This window comes from Pan paniscus, chromosome X, assembly GCF_029289425.2.
Source record: "Pan paniscus chromosome X, NHGRI_mPanPan1-v2.0_pri, whole genome shotgun sequence".
NCBI lineage: Eukaryota > Metazoa > Chordata > Mammalia > Primates > Hominidae > Pan > Pan paniscus.
Genome location: NC_073272.2, coordinates 19,534,271 through 19,555,969, shown reverse-complemented (window position 1 = coordinate 19,555,969; position 21,699 = coordinate 19,534,271). Strand labels below are relative to the sequence as shown.

The window sequence follows — 21,699 nt, the reverse complement described above, 5'->3', positions numbered from 1 at the left end:
ACAATGGATATAATTTCACATTTCAAAGTCTCCTTGGTAATTGTGAATTTGGGGCAGATCTGATTAGATTGCTTTTGTTTTAATTTGTATTAGTCTTCAATTCAATTAGTGCAATTTGTTTGCATTAAGCTTTTAAAACCGCCTGTTCAGCTTCTGAGAGCTAACATTTTATATGTCTTAAGCCACCCATCTTTTCACGTGTTAACATCTATGAAATCAGTTTGCATTTTGTAATCAATGGTGAGTGATAGTTTAATGGGTAGCATTTTCCTTTACTATTAAACAGTGGTGCATCTTACAATCAAAGAGGTCTTAGATTTGATGAAATATACTAGTTTACTTAAACTAGATAATATAAAGGCCACTTTCTATGGAAGTTTTACTCTTCTTTCTGAACAGTGGGCCTGTACAAGACAGATATGCCGAAGAAGGTAAACAAGTCCAGGTCTGGTCAGGAACATAGCAGCCATTCTGAATCTTCAGAATGGAAGTGGTTTAATACAGAATCAGAAGCTTATATGGCTCCTGGAAGGCAGGGACTAAGGCAGGGACTGAGGAAGTTTCTAGAAATCCAGGACTGCAAGAGTCACAGAGAAGCTCCCCTGCCCCCAGTGGTCTCAGCTGCCTGCACAACTGAAGTGGGTGAGTCTCAAGGTGATATCCAGAGGCTGCTGGCAAACCCCACATCTGCCTCCTGCTGAGGCTCAAAAGCCTGTCCTGTGCAGCCACCAGAAGGAAGCGGCTTCTCCTCACCTCCCTCCTCCCCAAATCAGGGCACAGGGTCTCTTGGGGCAGAATCTAAGAATCCAGGTCTACTGGCAAAGGAGTGTGGCAAGTGTCGCGTCCAGGCTTTATGCCTCTAAGGACAGGGAGGAACCGAGAAGGGCTGGGATGGTGGCAAGTACCAACAATGTTCAGCCCTTTAGAACACATCAGTGACTCCGTACATTAACTGCAGAGAAGCTTAATCTTTTTCGTCTTACATGAATATAAAAGGAAATTGTAAGATATGTGTCCTGCTCCCAATGGACTGATTTCTGCCCCCGTGGAATATGTGCACCCACCCCGCCCCTGACATCAGTGGACTTGAGCCTCCAAGGCTAGCCAAAGCCAGGTGGAAGAGTGAGGCCAAAGGAGGAACAGGGCTTGGCAAGGCCAAAACCCTGCCCTGGCCGCCCCGTGGTCCCTGAGGGATTATTTCCACAAATGCATGTGCTTAAGTGCTTCAGTTCTATGGCAGGAGAACAGGACACACCACTACTGATACATAAGGACACGTCACTTATGGGCACTTGGCACTGACTCATATGCTCTGTCATAAGTGCCCTGATGTTCTCCTTTTCATGAACGCTGGTTTGTCTGTTATGTTCTAGGCAGCTCGAGGGGAGGAGCTAGGTCCCTTCTTTCTTAAAGATCTCCCCTCAATGCTGATAGTATCCCTAAAGGCAGAAAGGTGATCCCATAACACTAGAGTTGCCTCTGTTAGAGCAGGGGGAGTGGCCAAGCTCAATTTGAGCACGTGCTAACTATGGAGTGTCGTTCTTAAGGTTTAGTGGCATCAACCTGCTGACAAAATAGGGCAAACAGCCAGAAGAGAGGAAAGACTGTCTGCCACGTATTCCAACGGTGGGCTCTCGCTTGCACATCCTCTCAAACCTAAAGCTCTCCCACATTGCCTGGATCAGCCTCAGGAGACTTTGTGAGCAAGCCCCAGCATCCAGCTATAGCCCCAGAAATTTTAACCTACTTCATGTACTCAGCCAACTGTGAGGACAATCCCTTCTGCAGCTTGAAAAAGCAGTGCTTTTCCTCCCAATTACACTGCCACTACTCACAGTATTTACTTTTTACTTTTGAATATTACAGAAGGGCATGGTGTTTCTATGCCTACAGAGGGAGGCCTTGGTTTAAAAGTTCAGGAAATCCCACTCTAGAACATGTACTGTAAGACATTTCAACAATAAGAAATCACACAGACGAAAGACCAAAGCAAATGCTAGGTGTGCCTGGAAGGTCTTAGAGCTCAGGGTGCAGAATTCTGCAGGCTACAAAGCATCAAAGAATGGAATGAGAGGCAAAGCTAGAGGAAGATCATTTCAAGTCTGGAAAATTCACAGGAAGGGTAATATGGCATGATAGTCTATAGACTAAAAGTCTACAAGCCAGATAGGAGAAAAAAGGGGGCTCCGAATCACTCAAGTCTCAGATCACTCAAATCAACACCCCCATTCCAGCCGCTGAGCATCACCCCTGGAGCCTCGGTCAGAGCCCCATTGTCTCCAGTGAATCACAGGACATGCTGCTGGGGAGCAAGAGTAGTGAGGGTTTCTGGGTTCCTCGGCTGGAGCCGCAACTCCTGGGGTGGGGGTAGGGGTTGGATAAGTGAGGCTATGCAACTGTAGCCCCAGTCCTCCAAGGGCATCCCGCCGGGGCAACTGGGCCATCTGAAGGCAGAGGGCCAAGAGCAGGTGCATCCAGGAGACGGCCTCTGGCCCCCAGTGGTAAAAGAGCAGCCAGAGTTGCCAGCCAGGCGTACAGGCTCAGATGGGATGAGGTATCTCGGGGCACGGGCATTTTCTAGCACTCTCGCATCACTGATGATATCATAAATAACAAAGGCTCTGAGTACAGATACAGCTCATCGACTGAACTTCTTACAGCCCCCCTGGGGTCTCATTGAAGACCCCTGTAAGAAATCGGCCCTTGGCTCTTAGGCATCTGTTTAGCAGTAGAATCTGGGCAGGTTTTAAAACTCAAGTATTTGGACATGGAAAGCCACAAGCTTACTAGAGTGGCTCTGTTTCAGTTCACACATTACAACAAATACACACATTAATGTAATACAGTGATGATAAATGAAATCACATCTGAGGCTTTCAATGAACTATTGTGATTTAACTTTATTAATATTTTAAAATATGAAAACTGTAAAACATAGTATTTATGTAAACACCTGAGGACTGTTCAAGTGGGTACAGCATCTTCATACAAACAATTTGAAAGAAGACCAAGTTTAAGTAAGAATCTTATGACATGTAAGGAATAACATTGATGAAGCTATTCTTTAAATAGTTGCATTCATGTCTAAAGTACATTTGGCTTTCTAAAAAGAAAAGGTACATTCTTGCATCTGGTGAACATTTTCTTGACATTACAGCCAATAGCTAATGGTGATAGCACCAATTCTCATAGCTCGTAAACCTTATATTTGTTACACAATGTAATAACAAAGTTATAAATTTATAACAAAATAATAGTGTTGAACATGTTTCCCTTGAAAGTTCTAACTTACAAAATAAAGCCCCCAAAGATTAGTCTGAATTAATGTATCATTCAAAGTGTAGCAGGATTAATGGCTCAGAATTAAGCAAATTAATTAGAAACATTGCATAGGATGGAGAACTTCCCTGTATGGAAACCAATCTACAGATTGTTTCTTGTCCTCTAAAAAGTAAGTTGAGAGGTACTAATGATGGCAAATAATCCATTTATATTTTACAAAATAAAACATTTCACTAATATATGGCTCATCCTACCTCTGTGGCAATACAAAATGCCATTTCAAATTTTTTTAAAAAAGATTGTGTGTATACTTCGGGTGAGAATAAAATATAAAATACTATCTATATAAAGAATAAACACATAAAATACAGTTATGCCTTTTAAAAGTTTGGACAGACGTATCTTCATAGAGAGATGCAAGCAATGAAAGTGTAGTTATAGGTCCAAACTTAGCCAAAATATGACAGTTTTAATATAATAGTTTGTTTGAAAAAAAGTAGTCAGACTTCATCCAAACCACCCTTGCGGTACAATATTTCTTGCATAAAATAACCATTCTATCTATCCTATAGTTTATCTTAAAACTGTTAAGAGCACATAATAAAAGTTTATATGCTTATTTTTTACTCTAAATCTGAATAAATAAAACATATAGAGAAATAATAGCAGAAAGGAAAATAATTTATATGGCTATTCTCTTTCTGGAAACTTGTAGAATACTGCAACATCAGACAGATAAAATACTCCAGAAAGAGATATATATGGGTACACCTTTAAATTCTCTTCTGAGGAATAATTCCCATAGATTCAATCATAGGAGTTGTCAACCCTGATAATACCTCTCTTAGCTGTTTTGGTTCTCTGTATCGAGATGAACCAGAATCAAAGGGTTTTTTTTTTTTCTGTTTCTTGCATGAAATATATTTGTAAACAATATAATAAAAGTAATTTTTAAAGACCTATAAAGAATGAATTTTCTATTGGACTATTCTAATACTATCTAGCAGTTAAATGGTTTTTAAAGAAGTAGACTGGACTATAACATCATTCTACAATTCTAGCTATAATATATTTTGAGAGATACTTTCTACAAAACAAAAACGACTAAAGGGCAGAAAAATGATTCCACACTAAGAAGGCATTGGTGCCTCTAGAAGTTGGCCCAATCTAAATTTGCACAAGGATTTTTTCAATTTTCAAAGCATTTTCCTTGTTTAAGTCGGTCAATGTAGTAGCATAGCTTCACAGCCGTTCCCAGCTTCACCCCAAAGTGCTTCAGCAACACGTCACTTGTGAGTAGGAGCAGAGCCTTCCCGTCAACTTCCTATGGAGAGAAGAAACTTAACAATAATTAATACTGTTTCCATATTTTCATCAGAATGGTTAGTTCTTTATGAGAACATGTAAAGCAAACTAGAGAGCAGCTCAATGCAGATGTATATTCTCTGAATATGCATCTACTTTATGAAAACTATTAAAAATATAACTTGTACAGTGAAGCACCGTTTGGTAATGTATAAACTCATTTCAAGTTCTGAGAAAAAGGAAATTTAACATAATATCTTAAAAAATAAACTGTGTCAAACTTAATTTTAAATATATACTGTATGTTGAATAAAATACTACACGTCCATGACAAAATAGTAAAGACTATGAATAGTAAAAATGAATTTCAGATGTTCATTAACTTTCTGAGAAGGGCTGGGAAGATGAGTACGTCAACATCAGTGCAAACTGTAAATGTCTATACAATGTTGTCTTTATGATGAATGCCAATTAGTTGTCTGAAACTAATTAGATGCTAAAACTAATCACCAATTTTCTTACTATATTAAAAATCAGATATGTGGCTACTAATTTTGTTAGGACACACCGTGAAAATATCTGAATAAATAAAACATAGTCACAAAGCATTCTCCTAAAATTCCTTATCTTAATTGATCAACTTATGCTGCTGAAGCATATGATTTGGTTTTATATGTTCCAGTTAAAAAATAAAATTTTATTTACTCATTTAACACTATCTGAAAAGGTCTGAAATCCCTTATAGTACAACCTTTGTTTGGCACCTTCTATACTTTTTCTACTAAGTAAAACTCAAAATTAAAGAAACTAGAACTTACAAAACTTCGGCCTAGGATATTACTTTGTAAATGGTCTGATAATAGCAAGAGGGTATTAGCATTACAAATCATCAATAATCGAGGCAAATGGAATCAGTTGTTGAATCACTGGTTATATAAAACGAAGGCCACCCTGTTATAGCTTGTGGTTACCCCCTCCTCCTCGTGGTCCTGGTGCCCAGCTGGGAGCAGATAGGGGGAGGATCTTTGTATCTGTCATTACAAAGGGGAGGTACACCTGAGTGGCCATGCTGACTCATCATGTCTTAAGAAGCTGAGGCAGTTTGTATTTTAGGCACTTCTACACCCACTTAAAGAACAGACCATTAGCCTACCATTTAAGGCTAACCTTGGGCAAAATAAGCTTTCTCATATATGGAAAAATCAGCTAATAGGGTTCTCCCACCATTCACACAGTATCCAACTGAAAGACCTGCACAGAGGTCATTCAAAGGCATTACAGCAGGAAAACAGGATCAAAAGATACATTACATGGCTTCTGAAGAGGTCGACAAGAGGGCATAATGCAACAGGATCTGTTTGTTTTAGAAATAGGACCACTGCTTCCACCGACCAGGTTGAAGGGTGCTTAGTGATGTTTCCTTCCGCTATGCAACCGTCATTTCCAACTGGTGACCTTGTAACTTCAATGGAGAGGGGGAAAAGAAAAAAAAGACAAATCACACTCGACCTGATCATTATCCTGAAAGAAGAGATGTTAGGTAGGGAGGAATGCTCTCTTTGTTGGAACCTTCTGTGATGTTCCTAGCAAGGAGTCAAGACTCCAACTGTAAAATCTAGTGAAAGCCTATATAAAGATGATGTGGGGATGCCTACACAAGAGTGTCCCATCTGACCTCCCCTAAATAGCAAAAGCTGGTTCAGAAGTTACATTAAAGTTTCAAAGATCACAAAACAGACTAAGTAAAGCAAGTCTTCTTTGGCCACAGGCAAATGTGGCAAAAGATCTGTCACTTGGGTAAAATTAGGTTAATCTAACCTAACCTATGACTCTCTTCAAGTATTTCAAGGAATTTCTCTCTTAATCTATCTAGATTAGGTTAATTTTACTAGCAAAATATAATGGAAATTCTCCAAATTTACAGTTTTATAATTGCTTAAATTTGTTCCTTTTAATCAATGAATCTCAATAACAACCCCATTATCTTTAAGAACCAAATTAGTACTTTTATCAAATCTTCCCCACGTATTCAATAAGGTTATTTTTAGTATCGCTTTACTTTTTAGATTCCTGTCTCTCGTGGCTTAAGTGCTAATGTGCATTTTGAAGAAAACAAGATTATTTTCTGCTGAACTAGGTCAGAAGTAACTAACATTTTATTTAATTCCTCTTTCATGTTTAATTGCATAGTAATAGAGATTTTGGTCAAAGGTTTATATGTTTAAAAAATAACTGAGATATGAGACAGTTTAACTGCTCATACTTCAGAAAGTTTTAGCTATGCTCTACACTAAGTTGTGTTGAAATTTCTTTGTGTACTGACAAGTATCCTTTTACTCACCCACAGTGTTAGACTCCCTAAAATTAGTGTGTGATGACTAAAGTGGGTTTTGTAATTAGTTAGGAAAATTTGTTTCTCCAACCAGGACCATCAACACAATTTGATCTTTTTGTGTGTGTGAATTAGCCAAAAACATACCCTTTCTTCCCTACCATCTGGGCTCTTGCCATATCAGGAGTGTTTTTTATTTATCTAGGGAAAGGGTAAATAAAAATAGAAGATTTGGAAAAGCACAATGGGGCAGAGTTCTAGAAGTGCTACTCAGCAGCTCTGTGATCGTGGGGATGGCATAATAAATGTGCCAAAACCATGGGGTCATTATGAGTATAAGTGGAGAAGAGGCATGTCAGTTGATTGGCACAGTGCCTTGCACATAATATGCATTCAATAAATGTTAGTCATCATTCTGAATATCACCTAAAACCAGCCCTCAAAATAGGAAACGAACAGCTTCCACTAGTTTGCATCAAGGATGTTGATAAATATAGGTCAAATAGTGCTACTTGTAAATATGGCATTTCAAACTCACCAAAACCAGAAGGGAAGCAGAGAGATGATCCAGTATACCTATTCTCCATCAAAGCTGAGTAACTCGTCATCTCAGGGGCATGTACCAAATTGGGCTCTCCCTGGGCCAGCATACCTGAAGGTGATAGTGCAGAAGCATGGTCAGTTGAGTAAGTGTTGTGGATGCTGTCAGCCCGAGGGTTGCCAAGGCAGAGCCCTGAAGAAGAACCATACATTGCACCATCAGATGCATAATACGACTGATAATTATGCTCACAGAAATCTGAGGGATGCACTGGACTCGGAGTGCGGCTGAGGATCGGGTCCTCCTCCGGCTCAGCTCGCTGGTATTCTTCCATGCAAAAGGGTGGCCTTGGAAGGTTGCTCGGGGAATTATTCTCACGCCTTGACACTGGTAAAGTGGGGCTGTAACTTTGAGGGTAGGAGAATGTCTCGTAAACCTCATTTTTCTTCATTTTCTGGAGTTTAAGCTTTTTAACAAGCCGGTAAGAATGCTTTTTATATCCAGATCGCTTCTGAAATCACACAAACACAGCATAAACCAACAGTGAGTAAAAAAAGTAAATAAAATTAGTAGCAAATACATTAATACTTATTTTCCATGCAACATTGCTTTACATTAAAAATAAATGGTCCCTTTTGATTATATAATTCTTCAATCCTACATTTTAATTGTATTTTACACATTATAATTACAAACATAAAAATAGGCAGCATCATAAATTATCAAACCTAAACTTCAGCGTTCTCCCAACAGAGTTTAGTCTCCATCTACTGCTACAAGTATAGACATGCCTTGTTAATCTCACACAGATACTGGTACTCTCTCACTTCTAGCTCATTGGCATCTTTACAAACCAGAGGTTTATCACAGTTGTAAAAATGTTTTTTATAACACTTACACGATTTGTCCACAGGGATTTCGCATAGAAACGTTGGATTTTTGAAACCTTTCTACGAATCACATCAGTCTTCTTATCCAGGTTTTGCAGAGCATCATATATAACCTATTATAATACAATGTAGTCATATAATTGGTATACAATGTAAAATATAATTTTTTATTTCAAAGAAAAGTAACATGAAAATACCATTAAGTCAAATGTTAACTGCTAGACACAACAAAAGTTCTCAAGCCATCAGAAATGTCTTGCTCCTATTCAAGGCCTGGATGTAGGTGACACAGAGCCAACAGGCTGAGCTAGAGTAGTCCCCTCCCCTGCTCTACTCCATGTAGGAATTGAGGAAGCTCTAATGCTGGTGAATGAATGTCCCACAATGCCTCTATGCTAGCACATTGATGATGAAGACACTGCACATCAAGGAAGGTGCTATTTTAGGAAAGAAATCTGCTAAAAGAACAAAGACTCACTTTATGATATACATATGTAACATATATGTTCATATATGTACAAATATGAAGTCTATATTATATACAGACAGTGAGTGTTCCACTCCAGAAAGAACACTGAACCAAATATAACACATGTGACTTTTGGCTTCAAAGTATTTTTAAATCACGCAGTCAGCAATTAATCTTACAAAACCGTTAAGTACACATCTCTTATGCGCCAATCGAACACATAGGAGACTGATAAAAGTCTGAGAATTCTTCTTGAAATACACAGAGACTTTGGGCAAAGAAAAATACACTTAAGCAAAGGGCCAGAAACATTGCAATCAAGCACATAGGAGGCTGATAAAAATCTGAGAATTCTTCTTGAAATACACAGAAACTTTGGGCAAAGAAAAATACACTTAAACAAAGGGCCAGAAACATTTCCTCATTCATTCATTCATTCATTCACTCATTCAACTAAACCTTTATTGATGGCCTACCACCTGGCAGAACTACTTTGCTAGGTATTGAGAACATGGACCGAAAAAAAAAGCTCCTGGCCGGGTGTGGTGGCTCATGCCTGTAATCCCAGCACTTTGGGAGGCTAAGGCAGGTGAATCGCTTGAGCTCAGGAGTTGGAGACAAGCCTAGGCAACATGGCGAAACCCCCGTCTCTACCAAAAATACACAAAATCAGCCAAGCGTGGTGGTGCATGCCTGTAGTCCATGCTACTAGGAAGGCTGAGGTGGGAGAATCACCTGAGCCTGGGAAGTTGTGGCTGCAGTGAGCCATGACTGCGCCACTGCACTCCAGCCTGTCCTAGAGGAACTACCATCTCAGCTGGGAGAGAGACAAGTAAAAAGAGGATTCCAGTAGACAAAGTGATAAACAGCCTGGAACAGTGGTTTGCAAAGTGTGGTCCACGGACTGGTAGCATCAACATCACCTGTAAGCTCATCAGAAATGCCAAATGCCAGGCTGTACCCCAGACCTATGGAACCTGGAACTCTGAGAGTGGGGGCAGTGGTCTATGGTTTCACAAGCCCCCCAGGTGATTCTGATGGCCCTAGTGAGAACCACAGGGCTGCGGCACTGAGATAAACAGTGCAGGCTCTTGGGGAACATGGTTGGGGTCAAATACTACAGTCCAGCCACTTATTGGCTGTGTGACCCAGGGCAAGTTACTTAACCTCTCTGTGCTTCAGTGTCCTCATGTAGGGAATCAGGATGAAAAGCTCTCTCAGGGTTCTCTCGAGGACGAGAACCTTGCTATAGTATTAGGTTAATACTAACAGTAACAGCACTACACTACGCCCGGTCCAACAGTGCTCAGTGGTCTCTTCATGTTACTATTGTTATTACCAGTGGCGTGACACAGGTGGGAACAGGAGGCTAAGCCTGCACAGAAAAGCAGTCCTAACCCAGGCTGCAGTCACGGAGACCTTTTCAGAGGAGGTGAGGTCTGAAGTGAGAATTAAAACATGAGAAGGCCCTCGCCAGGTGAGGATGCATGGAAGGGCTTACAGCATAGAAGGAACAGCAGGTTCATAAATACCCAGAGAGAAAAACAGGAAGCCAGGTGTGGAGACAGCAAGTATGAATGACATTCCAGGAGTGGGGCTGTCACAGGAAGAAGAGAGTGAGGATGACAGGAAAGGAGGGATGGGAAGCAAGAGAAGTGGCTTCTCCAAGATGTGGGAGAACTCGTAGAGGGGAAGGAGGGACAGGGACTGGAGCCAGAGGAGAGAGAGGGGGATGCCTGATGGGGGGCAGCTCTGAGTTCAGGGAGGGGACTAGATGCAGAAAGCAGCAAGGGTGTCAGCCCTGGTCACTAGAATGGCCGGGAAGGGGTCAGAAGAAGGGCAGGGATGAGGGCAGTTGGTTGGCTGTGGGGACAGTTATGAGGACTCGGAGGAGAGGACTGCCCCAGGTGCTCCACTATCTCCACGAGTGAAGAGGCAGGACTAGGGAGCTGAGGTAGGCAGGGGATGGCGAGGTCTTCCTCTGCTCCCAGCCTAAGCAGGATGGAGACGGACTCAAGAGGGAACTGGGATGAAAGAACAAGGCAGGCTGGAGCGCCACCTCTGTGATCTAGAACGGGTAGGGGAAGAAAGAGCCAGCCCCTTGGCAGCAATGGAGAGGGGCCCTTGGGGCCATTTCAGGCTGACCATGGCCCTGGACACCTCCCCCCACAGATGCTACCTCCCACCTCAGCGTATAAGCTGACCTAGACCATGACCTAGCAGTGCATGGGGAGGCAGGCTGGGGAGAACCTGCTCCCTCCCTTCCCAGCTCGCCTCTGTACCCACTTCCCCCCAAGACTGCATGTGTCCCTTGGAAGCACTCCACTTCTGTTCTCCTCCATGATCATGATAAACACCCAAACAATTTTACTTTCCAAAGTATGTTAGCTCATTCCATTCAAGAAACCTTATATATGGTAAGAAACATTATATATATATATATATATATATATATATATATATATATATATATATATATATATACACCTTCATTACCTCTGGGGTATGCAACTCACAAAATTCCCAGTAATCACATCTCTACCAACATGGTGATTCTTAAAACAACTCCTCAAAACTACCTTAGGTATGTTTCTTTACTAAACCTTGATGGGCTGCCACTTTGTTTCCATTGAGATATCTTGATGTGCATTTAGGCACATACTAAATTTCATCCAAATCAGTCAATTTCCTTTAAGGATTTTGTAGGGGAAACTAATTCAATACTGAGCAATGTAGATGAAAGAGACATAACTACATTTGGTTGGTAATGGGCTTTTTAAAAAGCTATTAAATCTACATGTTGCTATTCAGGAAATGTGGTTCTAACTATAAATTGTTTTAAAAAATCATCACAATGGGATGATAATCATAAATAAATTGATAGGCAAAATTTCAATTAATTGTACACTTTCCCTTTATGTGAGATAAAGAGAATTTTTGCTTAACATTTTAGAAAACTACATTGAAGAGACAGAACTTCCATACCTGGCAATGAAGAAGGACATCATTAACTGTCCTCAGTTGCTCTTCAGTATTACAGGATGCGTCAGATACAATATTCGGTTCCTGCTAATATTTTAAAAGTAGTTAATGATTTATTTCTGTAACAGCCAAACTGAACACTGGGGGCAGGGGGGAGCTATATTTATTTATTTAAATTGTTTTTATTTATCACCAACTTTTCAAGGGGTTTCAGAAGTCTTAAATTAAGCAGAGATTTTTAAAATTCACATTAATATGAGAATGAAAAACTGACAATTGAGGAAGGGGGCAAGAAAAGAATTTATTATATCAGAAGAATCCAGTTTTAGAGTTTTATACTGAAAGTGAGTACAAAACTGCTCTTAATTTTCTACTATATAAGAAAAAGGGGAAAGTAAATTGGTTAAGTGCTCATTCTCTGATGAAAGCAAGCATACAAATTCAGGGGAGAGATATTTTCTTGAGTGTGAGTTTACGGGAACTCCATAGTATATGAGGAATTTACATCTTTTCCTTTAAAACAGCAAATGTTAATATATTTGGCAATTAGCAATTAACATACTTTATTGACAAATTCAGGTTTTGTTTCATACGCATAAAGAATAGTGTTGTCATCTTCATCATAAGTAGGTATTCTTGTTTTTACCTGAGGAAGATTTATCAACAAATTAAAAGGGAAGATGAAAGACAGAACTAAAAGAAAAGTTGAGGGTTTAATTTCACTTTCAAGAGGCTGTTACAAAGGCCTATTTGTGATATCAAAGGACCTTTGCTCATTGTAAATACTATGACTACATGAAAAGATGTATTTGCAGAACTGTGTTCTCATTAACCCAACTACACTTAAGACAACAGTTTTCACTGAGCTTAACCCTTTATATGCTTCATGGTAGAAAGACTAGTCCTTTAGCACCAGAAATACTTTAAAAGCAAATATTTCTAACCATGAACAAAGAAATAAATGTTACATGTTTTTTGATTTCTAAATAATCCAACAGTGCCCCTCTGTGGACAAGACAGAAAACATTTGAGCACCTATTTTTCTTGATACATTAATCTCTAAAGTACCTTAAAACTTTTAAAAATAAGACAGGGTATAAATAAGTAAGGAGTAAATAGCCATTACACTTCAGTATAATAACTCTTCATTCTAAGAATGAATTATGAACTATGGGAATAATTTTATAATAAACATACTTGGTAGCTATGTATGTTTTTGTTTCAAAATACATGATAGAAATCACAAAAACATATGGAATTGGGTTACAGTTCAGTACTTTTAAAAATATACTATCTTACCCTTGTATAGTGCCTTATGCTTTTCAAAGTGCTTTTACATAGTTATGTCAGAGAAAAATGACTCTTGGTAGGCAGTTAACATTATCTCCAAAGATTTTTGAAAAACATTAGGACTGACAGTAGTTAAGAGAATTGCCTAGACTACTTAGGTAGCATTAATATCTATGTCCTTATGTGACTAAAAAAAAAAGGTGTTTTCTGTTAAGCCAAATTATTTATAGTTTAATAATCTACATACTGATTCAACTTGAAGGATTAAGAAATATAGAAGAATATAACAGAAATGTAGAAACAGCACAACCACTTTGAAAAACTGTATGGCAGATTCTCACAGAGTTAAATTCACATGAACTCCATGACCTAGTAATTCAACTTCTGTCTGTTCACCCAAAAGAAATTTAAGTGTGTGTTCACAAAGAAACTTGTACACAAATTGTCACAAGAGCTTTATATATTACTGTTAAAATATATAACAAAAATTTACTTATGATCTATGCATTTCACTGTATAAAATTAAACTAAATTTAGAGTAGAAGTATAGCACAGTAAAAAGAACAAAGACAGATTTTCAATTTGAATACAAACCACATCGATTTCACTGGAGCTGTCAGACATCATTTTTGTGCAACAGGAGAAACTCCACTTCCTCTGAGTTGGACCTAATTATTTTTAAACTTGCTGGAGGGTTTATTTGTGATACTGCTTAGTCACCTAAGAGTGGTAAACCTCTACTCCTGAAAAGCAACGCATAAAAAAGTTACTTCATACACTTACTACCTTAATAATATGGATATACTCTCAGAATGCTAACTCAAATAGAATTGGACTTTGGGTTGAATTTTAGAGAGTGACAAAACCAGAATTCTTCCATGGCCAATTTAGAATAAATCTTTCAAAACTGAAGGGCCATATTGCTCATGACTAGAAATAAGAATCAAATCAAACACAATTACAAACTGTGAAGTGACTGCTTAGTAACTTAAAGCCTACAGAGTAAATGCTGGAAACAAATGAACAAGAGAACGCAAGGGCTAACTGCTTTTGTAAAGGAGCTCCAAAAGGCTCTTGACTAAGGAGAAAGCATTGCCTCCAAAATGTAAGCCAGGAGTCTATTCTGGATTGGGTTCCCCCCGACTATGTGGGCTGGGCGGACCACAAGAGACACCACCTCCTCATCCACCAGGTTTCGAACACCAGTTGAGATGATCTCTAAGGTCCATTTCAACTTTCAAGTTAGGATTGCCTTATTAAATTTTATATTAAACCTAAATAAGTGGATGTGAAAGGTAAGCCAAACAATCTAAAATTAGGAAGGTTTGGTTATGGCTCTGAGTCACTTTACTATGGAACTAGAAAACTGGCTGCAAGAGTATCGGATTATATCTTGTACTAGAAATTTGCTTTGAATGTCTGCATCACAGTTACTGGGAAGGGTACGTTAATGAAAGAGCTACCCTATCCTTTCTGAACCAGAGCAGTAATGAGAGGCACAATTAAGAGATTCAGGTTTCATCTCTTTCCTGTTTCCCTTTCATTCTATAGTGGAGATACTAATGACCATGAACCCAAAAGACAGAAATCAAAAGGGATAAAGAAGATGGGAGAACTAACTCGAGTTAGATAAACGCAGACTAATGTTGCATAGAAGTATCAAGTTATAAAATACCTCTAATTGGGGCTGTAACTTCAATCAAATTTCACTTTTTAAACTATTTGAGTTTTCTGACCATAAAACTTATACAGGCTATCAGTAATTAAATTGTGGTATATTTATATAAAGGAACTTCGCAGCAATAAGAATAAACCAACTACTGCTGTACACAGCAAGGCCGAATCTCACAACCATAACCTTGGGTTTAAAAACAGCCAGACACAAAAGAGTACAGTATATGACTCAATTGATATTAAACTCAAAAACAGGCAAAACTAACCTGTGGTGGAAAGAGTCTTTCCAAACCAGTACTTTTAGGTCTACTGTAGTTACTGTAACGACTTCTTAGTGTTCTATCTTGTAAATATGCCATGATTTATTAAACACAGCCCCCAATTCATAGATATTCAAGTTACTTCTAAAGTTTTGCTCTTATAAAGAACACTGCAGAACAGTCTTGCACCTGTGCAAGTAGTTCTATGGGATAAATTCCTAGAGGTAGAAACAATGGATAGGTCTCCACGTTTGAAAATTCTCCTCTACTTCTTCCCACTAAGGAGGGCTGTTGGGGTCAGCCAGATGTTCCAAAATAAACTAAGGTAGTATCCTGCTGGTCCTGCATGTAGTTTTAAAACCAGGACAGATAATACATAGTACCAAATAGCTTCTTGGCATCAGATGACTAAGTGACTTTTCTCTTTTGATCTACTGATGCAACATATTAATGCATTTCTTAATGTTCTTGGGGTGAGGGGTCCAGCTGATTATAAACAACAACATTCAATTTGTTGGTGTTTTATTTAGAAATTGTTTGCATCTCTATTTCTAAGATCTTACATTGGTGAGATGGTATATTTCTCACAATTAATGAATCAGTATTGTATTGCTACATTATTAACACTTGGTATCAAAATTGCTCTGCAAAATTAGCTGGGAAGCCTTTCATCTCTCTCTATACTCTAAAAAAGTTTACATCGCACGACAATTTTTGTGCTCAAAGGGCTGAATTTATAAAAAAAAAACTCTCTGGGTCCAGTTTTTATAACATTTTCTAAGTTCCTCCATGGTTGATGATCTAGTCAAATTATCCTACTTTTTCTTGAGTTGTTTTGACAAATTATTTTTATCCAGAAGGATAATCATTTCATCATAATTACAGAATTTTTAGCAAAACCACAGTTTAAAATTATTATTTCTAATTTAATTTGTACTTTCTTTTGATTCTTTGATTAGGTATTCTATCTTGCTAAATTACTGACAACCCTGTGGGATAGGTTCTATTACTGTCCTCATTTTCCTTATGAGGAAACTGAAGCAAAGAACGTTTACTAGAGGTGTCCAAGGGAGGGAATATAGTCATGGGTTCTTAGTTTGTTTCTGGTTGGGCCAGTAAAGCCCCTTCCTCATCCCTCTTTTCCACTTATCCCTAGAGACAGAAACTAAAAAGCATAGCTTCAGGCTGCCGAAAGCCTAAAACAAAACAAAACAGAACAACAACAATGACGACAACAACAAAATAAGGCGGGTTGGACAAGCTTGATTTAAGTAATTTGCCCAGGTCCCATTGCTAGTAAATGGTGCAGTCTACCACCACACTCTATGCACTTTACTTCATTATTAAAATCACCTGGTATACCTTTGCTACCAATAACACAGTAAAATCCAAACTCCTACCATGGCCTGCAAGGTCCTTCCATAATCAGGACCCCGCCCACTGCGCAGAGGTCACTTCTTACCACTTGCCCCTTTACTCTAAGCCAGGGGTCCCCAACCCCTGGGCAACCGCCTGGTACTGGTCCTTGGCCTGTTAGGAGCACAGCAGGAGCTAGCAAGGATTATCGCCTGAGCTCCGCCTCCTGTCAGATGAGCTGCAGTATTAGATTCTCACAGGAGCACAAACCCTATTGTGAACTGCACATGCGAGGGATCTAGGTTGCACTCTCCTTATGAAACAGTTTCATTAGGAAACCATACCCCGCTAGCACTCCCCCGTCCCTGCATCTGTGGAAAAATTGTCTTCCACAAAACCAAAACCGGTTCCTGGTGCCAAAAAGGCTGGGGACAGCAGTTCTAAGCCTGAAATATTTACTATGTAGCCTGTTTCAGGCAAGTTTGCAGACAATGGTTACAAGCTCTTACATCCAGAGAACAGAGAACTCCCTATTTGGATTAATAACAATGTTGTCAAAATTTGGCTGTAGTTAGACACAGGAGCACTGTGCAGTGAGTCCACCACTGGACTCCCAACATGTTTACATCTCTGGTACATATACAAATCAACACCAATCTTTCACTCTTTGAGCTTCTCGCTCCTGTTATGCCCTCCGTCCATAATACCCTGTTGTGTCTCCGCCTAGGAGAATCTATTCAACTTCAAGGCTTACTTCAAGTTTCACCTCCAAAAAGCAAGGGCACCATGCCAATGATCATCCCATGTGGATGTGACACGGCTTTCCCTGAACTACAATAACACTCACACTTTAATACTTCTACGGCAACTGTCACACATATCTGGTTACATGAGAGGCAGCATCAAACAGCATTAAGACCTTAGGCTTGTGGTCAGAATACCTGGGTTTGGGTCCCACCTCCCCTACATACTAGCTGTGTAAGTAAGTTGAACAACTTACTTAAATTCTTTTTTTTTTTTTGTCTGTAAAATGGGAATGATAATAGCACATACCTTATGGAATCGTGAGGATTAAATTAATACATGTCAAGTGCTTAGAGTAATGCATGGCAAAGATAGCAAGGGCTTTTGAGTATTGACCGCATCTATCCAACAGAACTATTTCTCAAGGAGCACATAGACAACAAGCCTGGGTGATAACGTCATTTTCATTCACATTGCACCTGAAGTGAATTTTTATGTCTTTTAGGTACCAGGGTATGATGCAAGGAGCTGGGCTTTAGTTATAAACACTTGAATCCAAGTCCAAATTGCCAAATTTGCCGTTTCACTTTAGGCAAATATTTCACCTCTCTGTGCCTCAAATTTTCTAACCTGTAAAGTTGGAATAATATCTACTTCACAGGGCTATTTAGGCCAAAAATTACACAGTTAAACTCTCAGCATCATGCCTGGTTCATAGTAGACACACCATAAATTTTAATTCCTTTTCACTTCTTCCCATAAGGCAAACAATTACAGCTTTACAACATTGTCTTAGAGCCCAACCATGACTAGAATGTGCAAAATTAATTTCTTTTTTAAATCTCAAATCCCACAAAATGAGTTTACTTAAAATGAAACTCATTTATATTTACCACAGAAATCTAAATTTTTTTTTTTTTTTTTTTTTTTTTGAGACAGAGTCTTACTCTGTCACCCAGGCTGGAGTGCAGTGGCATGATCTCGGCTTACTGCAACCTCTGCCTCCCGGGTTAAAGCAATTCTCCTCCCTCAGCCTCCCGAGTAGTTAGCGTAACAGGCTTGCACCACCATGCCCAGTTAATTTTTGTACTTTTAGTAAAGACTGGGTTTCACCATGTTGGCCAGGCTGGTCCCGAACTTCTGACCTCAAGTGATCTGCCCACCTCGGCCTCCCAAAGTGCTGGGATTACAGGTGTGAGCCACTGCGCCTGGCCAACTCTTGATAACACCATAAATTTAAGTTCCTTTTCACTTTTTCCCACAAGATAAATTACAGCTTTACAACATTTTCTCAGCGCCCAACCATGACTAGATTCTACAAAATTAATTTCACTTTTAAACCTCAAATTCCACAAAAATGAGTTTAAAGGAAACTCATTTATATTTATCCCGGAAATCTAAACTCTTGATAATACCACACATTTTAGTTTCTTCTCAGTTCTTCCCACAAGATAAATAATTTCAGCTTTACAACATTTTCTCAGAGCCCAACCATGACTACATTGTGCAAAATGAATTAATTTCACTTTTAAATCTCAAATCCCGTAAAAATGAGTTTACTTAAAATGAAACTCACTTGCATTTACCACAGAAATTTAAACTCTTGATTACACCATATACCTTAATTCCTTTTCACTTCTTTCCATAAGATAAATCACAACTTTACAACATTTTCTGAGCCCAACCATGACTAGATTGTGCGAAATTAATTAATTTCACTTTTAATCTCAAATCCCATAAAAATGAGTTTACTTAAAATGAAACTCACTTGTATTTACCACAGAAATTTAAACTATTCATTACACCATACACTTTAGTTCCTTTTCACTTCGTCCCACAAGATTAATTACAGCTTTACAACATTTTCTCAGAGCCCAAGGCTAGATTGTGCAAAATTAATTAATTTCACTTTCAAATCTCAAATCTCGTAAAATGAGTTTACTTAAAATGAAACTCACTTATATTTACCACAGAAATCTAAACTCTTGATAACATAAGAACAAGAGGCCGTCTGATTTTCTAAAAGACTTTTTTTAGACATTAAAGACATTTTCAAAAGTCGTAAATATTCGCTCCGGAGGCGCCAGGCTTTCACCTGCCATTAATTCATCAGATAAGGCACAGCTCTCAATGAGGCGCCACTCCCACCGGGACCACTTTGAGGAACACACAGCAAAACGCTCTGTTTGTTTTAAGAACAATCACTTTCTAAACCTTCCTGCGGGACTCTCAAAGGCAGCCCTTCCTTTGTCGCCAGAACCGCATCCCATCGCCCAGCACTTGCCGCAGGCCGGACAAGTGAGGCCCAAAAGGGCACCCAGCCCACGCCCCGCTTTAGAAAACACCGCGCGGCAAAGCTGCTTGGAAAATCGCTATCTTTTAGTCAACCTGAAGCCAGTTTGCCGCACTCGGGGAGAGCCGGGGAGAGGAGGGAGGGACGCGATCCGCCACCAACCAAATCAGGGCCTTTCCTGTTAACGACCACGCGGCAAGGGGGCCGGGCCCTCGCACGCCTCGACGGCCTCCCCCACTCCAAAGGGACTCCGATTTCGCAGGATCTCCCGACTCTGCTCCCAACACCCTACGTGTTTCTCTTCCTCCTCATTTACGTATTTACAATAAAACAGCGAAGCTGCACAGTCTGTCTCTAAATCAAACGCGGTTCCATCAAAGCCTCAGACTCTATGTCTCAACCGCAAAAGGTCTGACAGGAAATCAACTCGGGAGTTTGTCAATTCTTTAAACTCAAAGCTCTGTTAACGAAATCTGGATCCTTCCTCGCTCCCCACCTGCCTCCCCTGACAGGAGAATGACTGTAAAAGGATCCTGTCGTCCCCGAAAGTCAGCACCAAGCACTTCACAAATTGTCAAATCTCAAAAGCTCACACGCGCGGGCACTCCCGAAAGGCTGTGGGGACCACCCAAAGCACCCCCCTCCACACCGCGGCTGAAATTGGAGGCTGCGAAGTCAAGACTCGCTCTTCCCCGCAAAGCAAACCCTCTCTCCTCAGGAGAGCCCCGGCCCCTAAGCCAAATCGTGTATTCCCGTGACGGGAAAGCTCAAGGTGAGGAAAAAGTACGACTGGACAGACCTATTTTAGTGACAGAGCCTGTCACGCCGGCCTCCGGAGGTCGCGGTAAAACTGCTCGCAGTAGTCCTGCCTCTCCGATGGGCGACAGCTGTGACCGTTAGGCCACTCGACGCTTCGGAAAGGTCCTGGCACCGGAAACCGGGCCTGGTCACGCGCACGCGAGACCGGTGATGCCCTGACCCCTGAGTGGATCAGAGAGCTCCCGCGACGCCGAGTTCCCACACTCGCGGTTGGCGGGGGGGGGGGCGGGGGGGCGGGACTACCCGCTGACCAATCGGAGTCTGGCCACTGACAGGCGTCACCGTTGATCGGCCAATCCGCGGGTGCTCTCCCAGTCCTTGGGTGAGGGCGGGAATTTGCTAAGGAGATGGCTGTGGGGCGGGGCCGAGGGCGGGAATTTGCTGAGGCGATAGCTGTGGGGCGGGGCCGAGGGCGGGAATTTGCTGAGGAGATGGCTGTGGGGCGGGGCCTCTTACCTCAGGTTTTCCTTCGCAAGACCCGCAGGATTGAAAATGGACGTTAGGCCTTTCAGAGACTCGCGCGCTGAGTGGTTTCTGCGGCTGCGCAGGAGGCTGGCGCGCATGCGCAACCCTTCTAGTGGCGTTGTAGTCAGGGACGTGGCGTACCCCCTTCGTTGTTGGGGTGTCCGAAGCTTTTTTTTTCTTTAATGTGATCCCGCCCCTCCCCCGCGCTCTGTGACGCACCAAAGACGTCGTCGTAAACTGGGTTTCCTGGACGCACGCCAGTGATTGACTTGGAATGAGGAGAGGGGCGGGGCCTTAGCAGTTGCCCTGAGCCAGGTCTGGTAGGAAGGGCGAGGGGGGCCAGGGTGGGGGGCGGGCAAGATATTTCCTGTCTCCAGCACCCACAAGTTGGACTGGGGAACTAACGCAGACCTTGAAGGCAGATTTACTGGATTGGACCCCCAGCTCCAACACAGTCCTCCTATGGCCTTAGGCAAGCCAAGTAACCGCTTTGTGCTTCGGTTTCCCCATCTGTAAAATGGGTATAATATGGGGATTACATGAGTTAATGTATGCAAAGCACTTAGAACAGTACCTGGCATAGAATTTTGCTATTGTAATAAAGGCTATGTGACATCATCTAGTGGCATATAGTCTTACATACTTATATCGAGGCTGCTCATCTTGGGAAGGAGACACAGTCTGAGTAATTGTCAGAAGCAAAGCAGGCAGATATTTCAAAGTAAAGCTATACATCTTTTCTTGGCCCAGAGAGGAGCTACAAAGAAAGTATACTGGACGTTGGAAATGTATTATTTTTCCTCTCAAATACGAAGCTAGATTAAAGCCCATTATAGATATAGTATATTTTGTTTTTGTTTTTGTTTTTGTTTGAGACGGAGTTTTGCTCTTGTTGCCCAGGCTGGAGTGTAGCGGTGTGATCTCGGCTCACTGCAACCTCTGCCTCCTGGGTTCAAGCGATTCTCCTGCCTCAGCCTCCAGAGTAGCTGGGATTACA

At 40.7% G+C, this 21,699-nt stretch overlaps 1 protein-coding gene across 3 annotated transcripts; it reads right to left on the bottom strand.

Annotated features, from left to right (window-relative positions):
* Nucleotides 1-2,880: 2,880 nt before the first annotated feature.
* Nucleotides 2,881-20,542, bottom strand: SCML1 (Scm polycomb group protein like 1). Of its 3 annotated transcripts, none has more exons than XM_055106766.1 (9): nt 20,218-20,542; nt 13,686-13,834; nt 12,364-12,447; nt 11,805-11,885; nt 8,359-8,463; nt 7,713-7,971; nt 7,458-7,571; nt 5,898-6,049; nt 2,881-4,606 (listed from the first exon to the last, which is right to left on the bottom strand). In XM_055106766.1, exons 2-9 carry the CDS (start codon nt 13,716-13,718, stop codon nt 4,472-4,474), a joined length of 963 nt encoding a protein of 320 aa, XP_054962741.1. In that variant the 5' UTR covers nt 13,719-13,834; nt 20,218-20,542; the 3' UTR covers nt 2,881-4,471. The 3 variants fall into 3 exon arrangements, with proteins under 3 accessions (XP_054962741.1, XP_008971175.1, XP_063457671.1); XM_008972927.3 differs by having other exon boundaries at nt 11,805-11,888; nt 20,218-20,527; XM_063601601.1 differs by lacking the exon at nt 12,364-12,447 and having other exon boundaries at nt 20,218-20,354.
* Nucleotides 20,543-21,699: the final 1,157 nt, after the last annotated feature.

What these genes read in the sequence shown, in the direction of transcription:
- SCML1 (XM_008972927.3), bottom strand. Translation starts at nt 13,718, where the DNA reads ATGATGTCTGACAGCTCCAGTGAAATCGATGTG. An exon ending in AACCTGAATTTGTCAATAAA is followed by an intron (nt 11,889 to 12,363) that starts GTATGTTAATTG and finishes TTAAAATATTAG; the next exon opens with CAGGAACCGAATATTGTATC. An exon ending in ATGTCCTTCTTCATTGCCAG is followed by an intron (nt 8,464 to 11,804) that starts GTATGGAAGTTC and finishes GTATTATAATAG; the next exon opens with GTTATATATGATGCTCTGCA.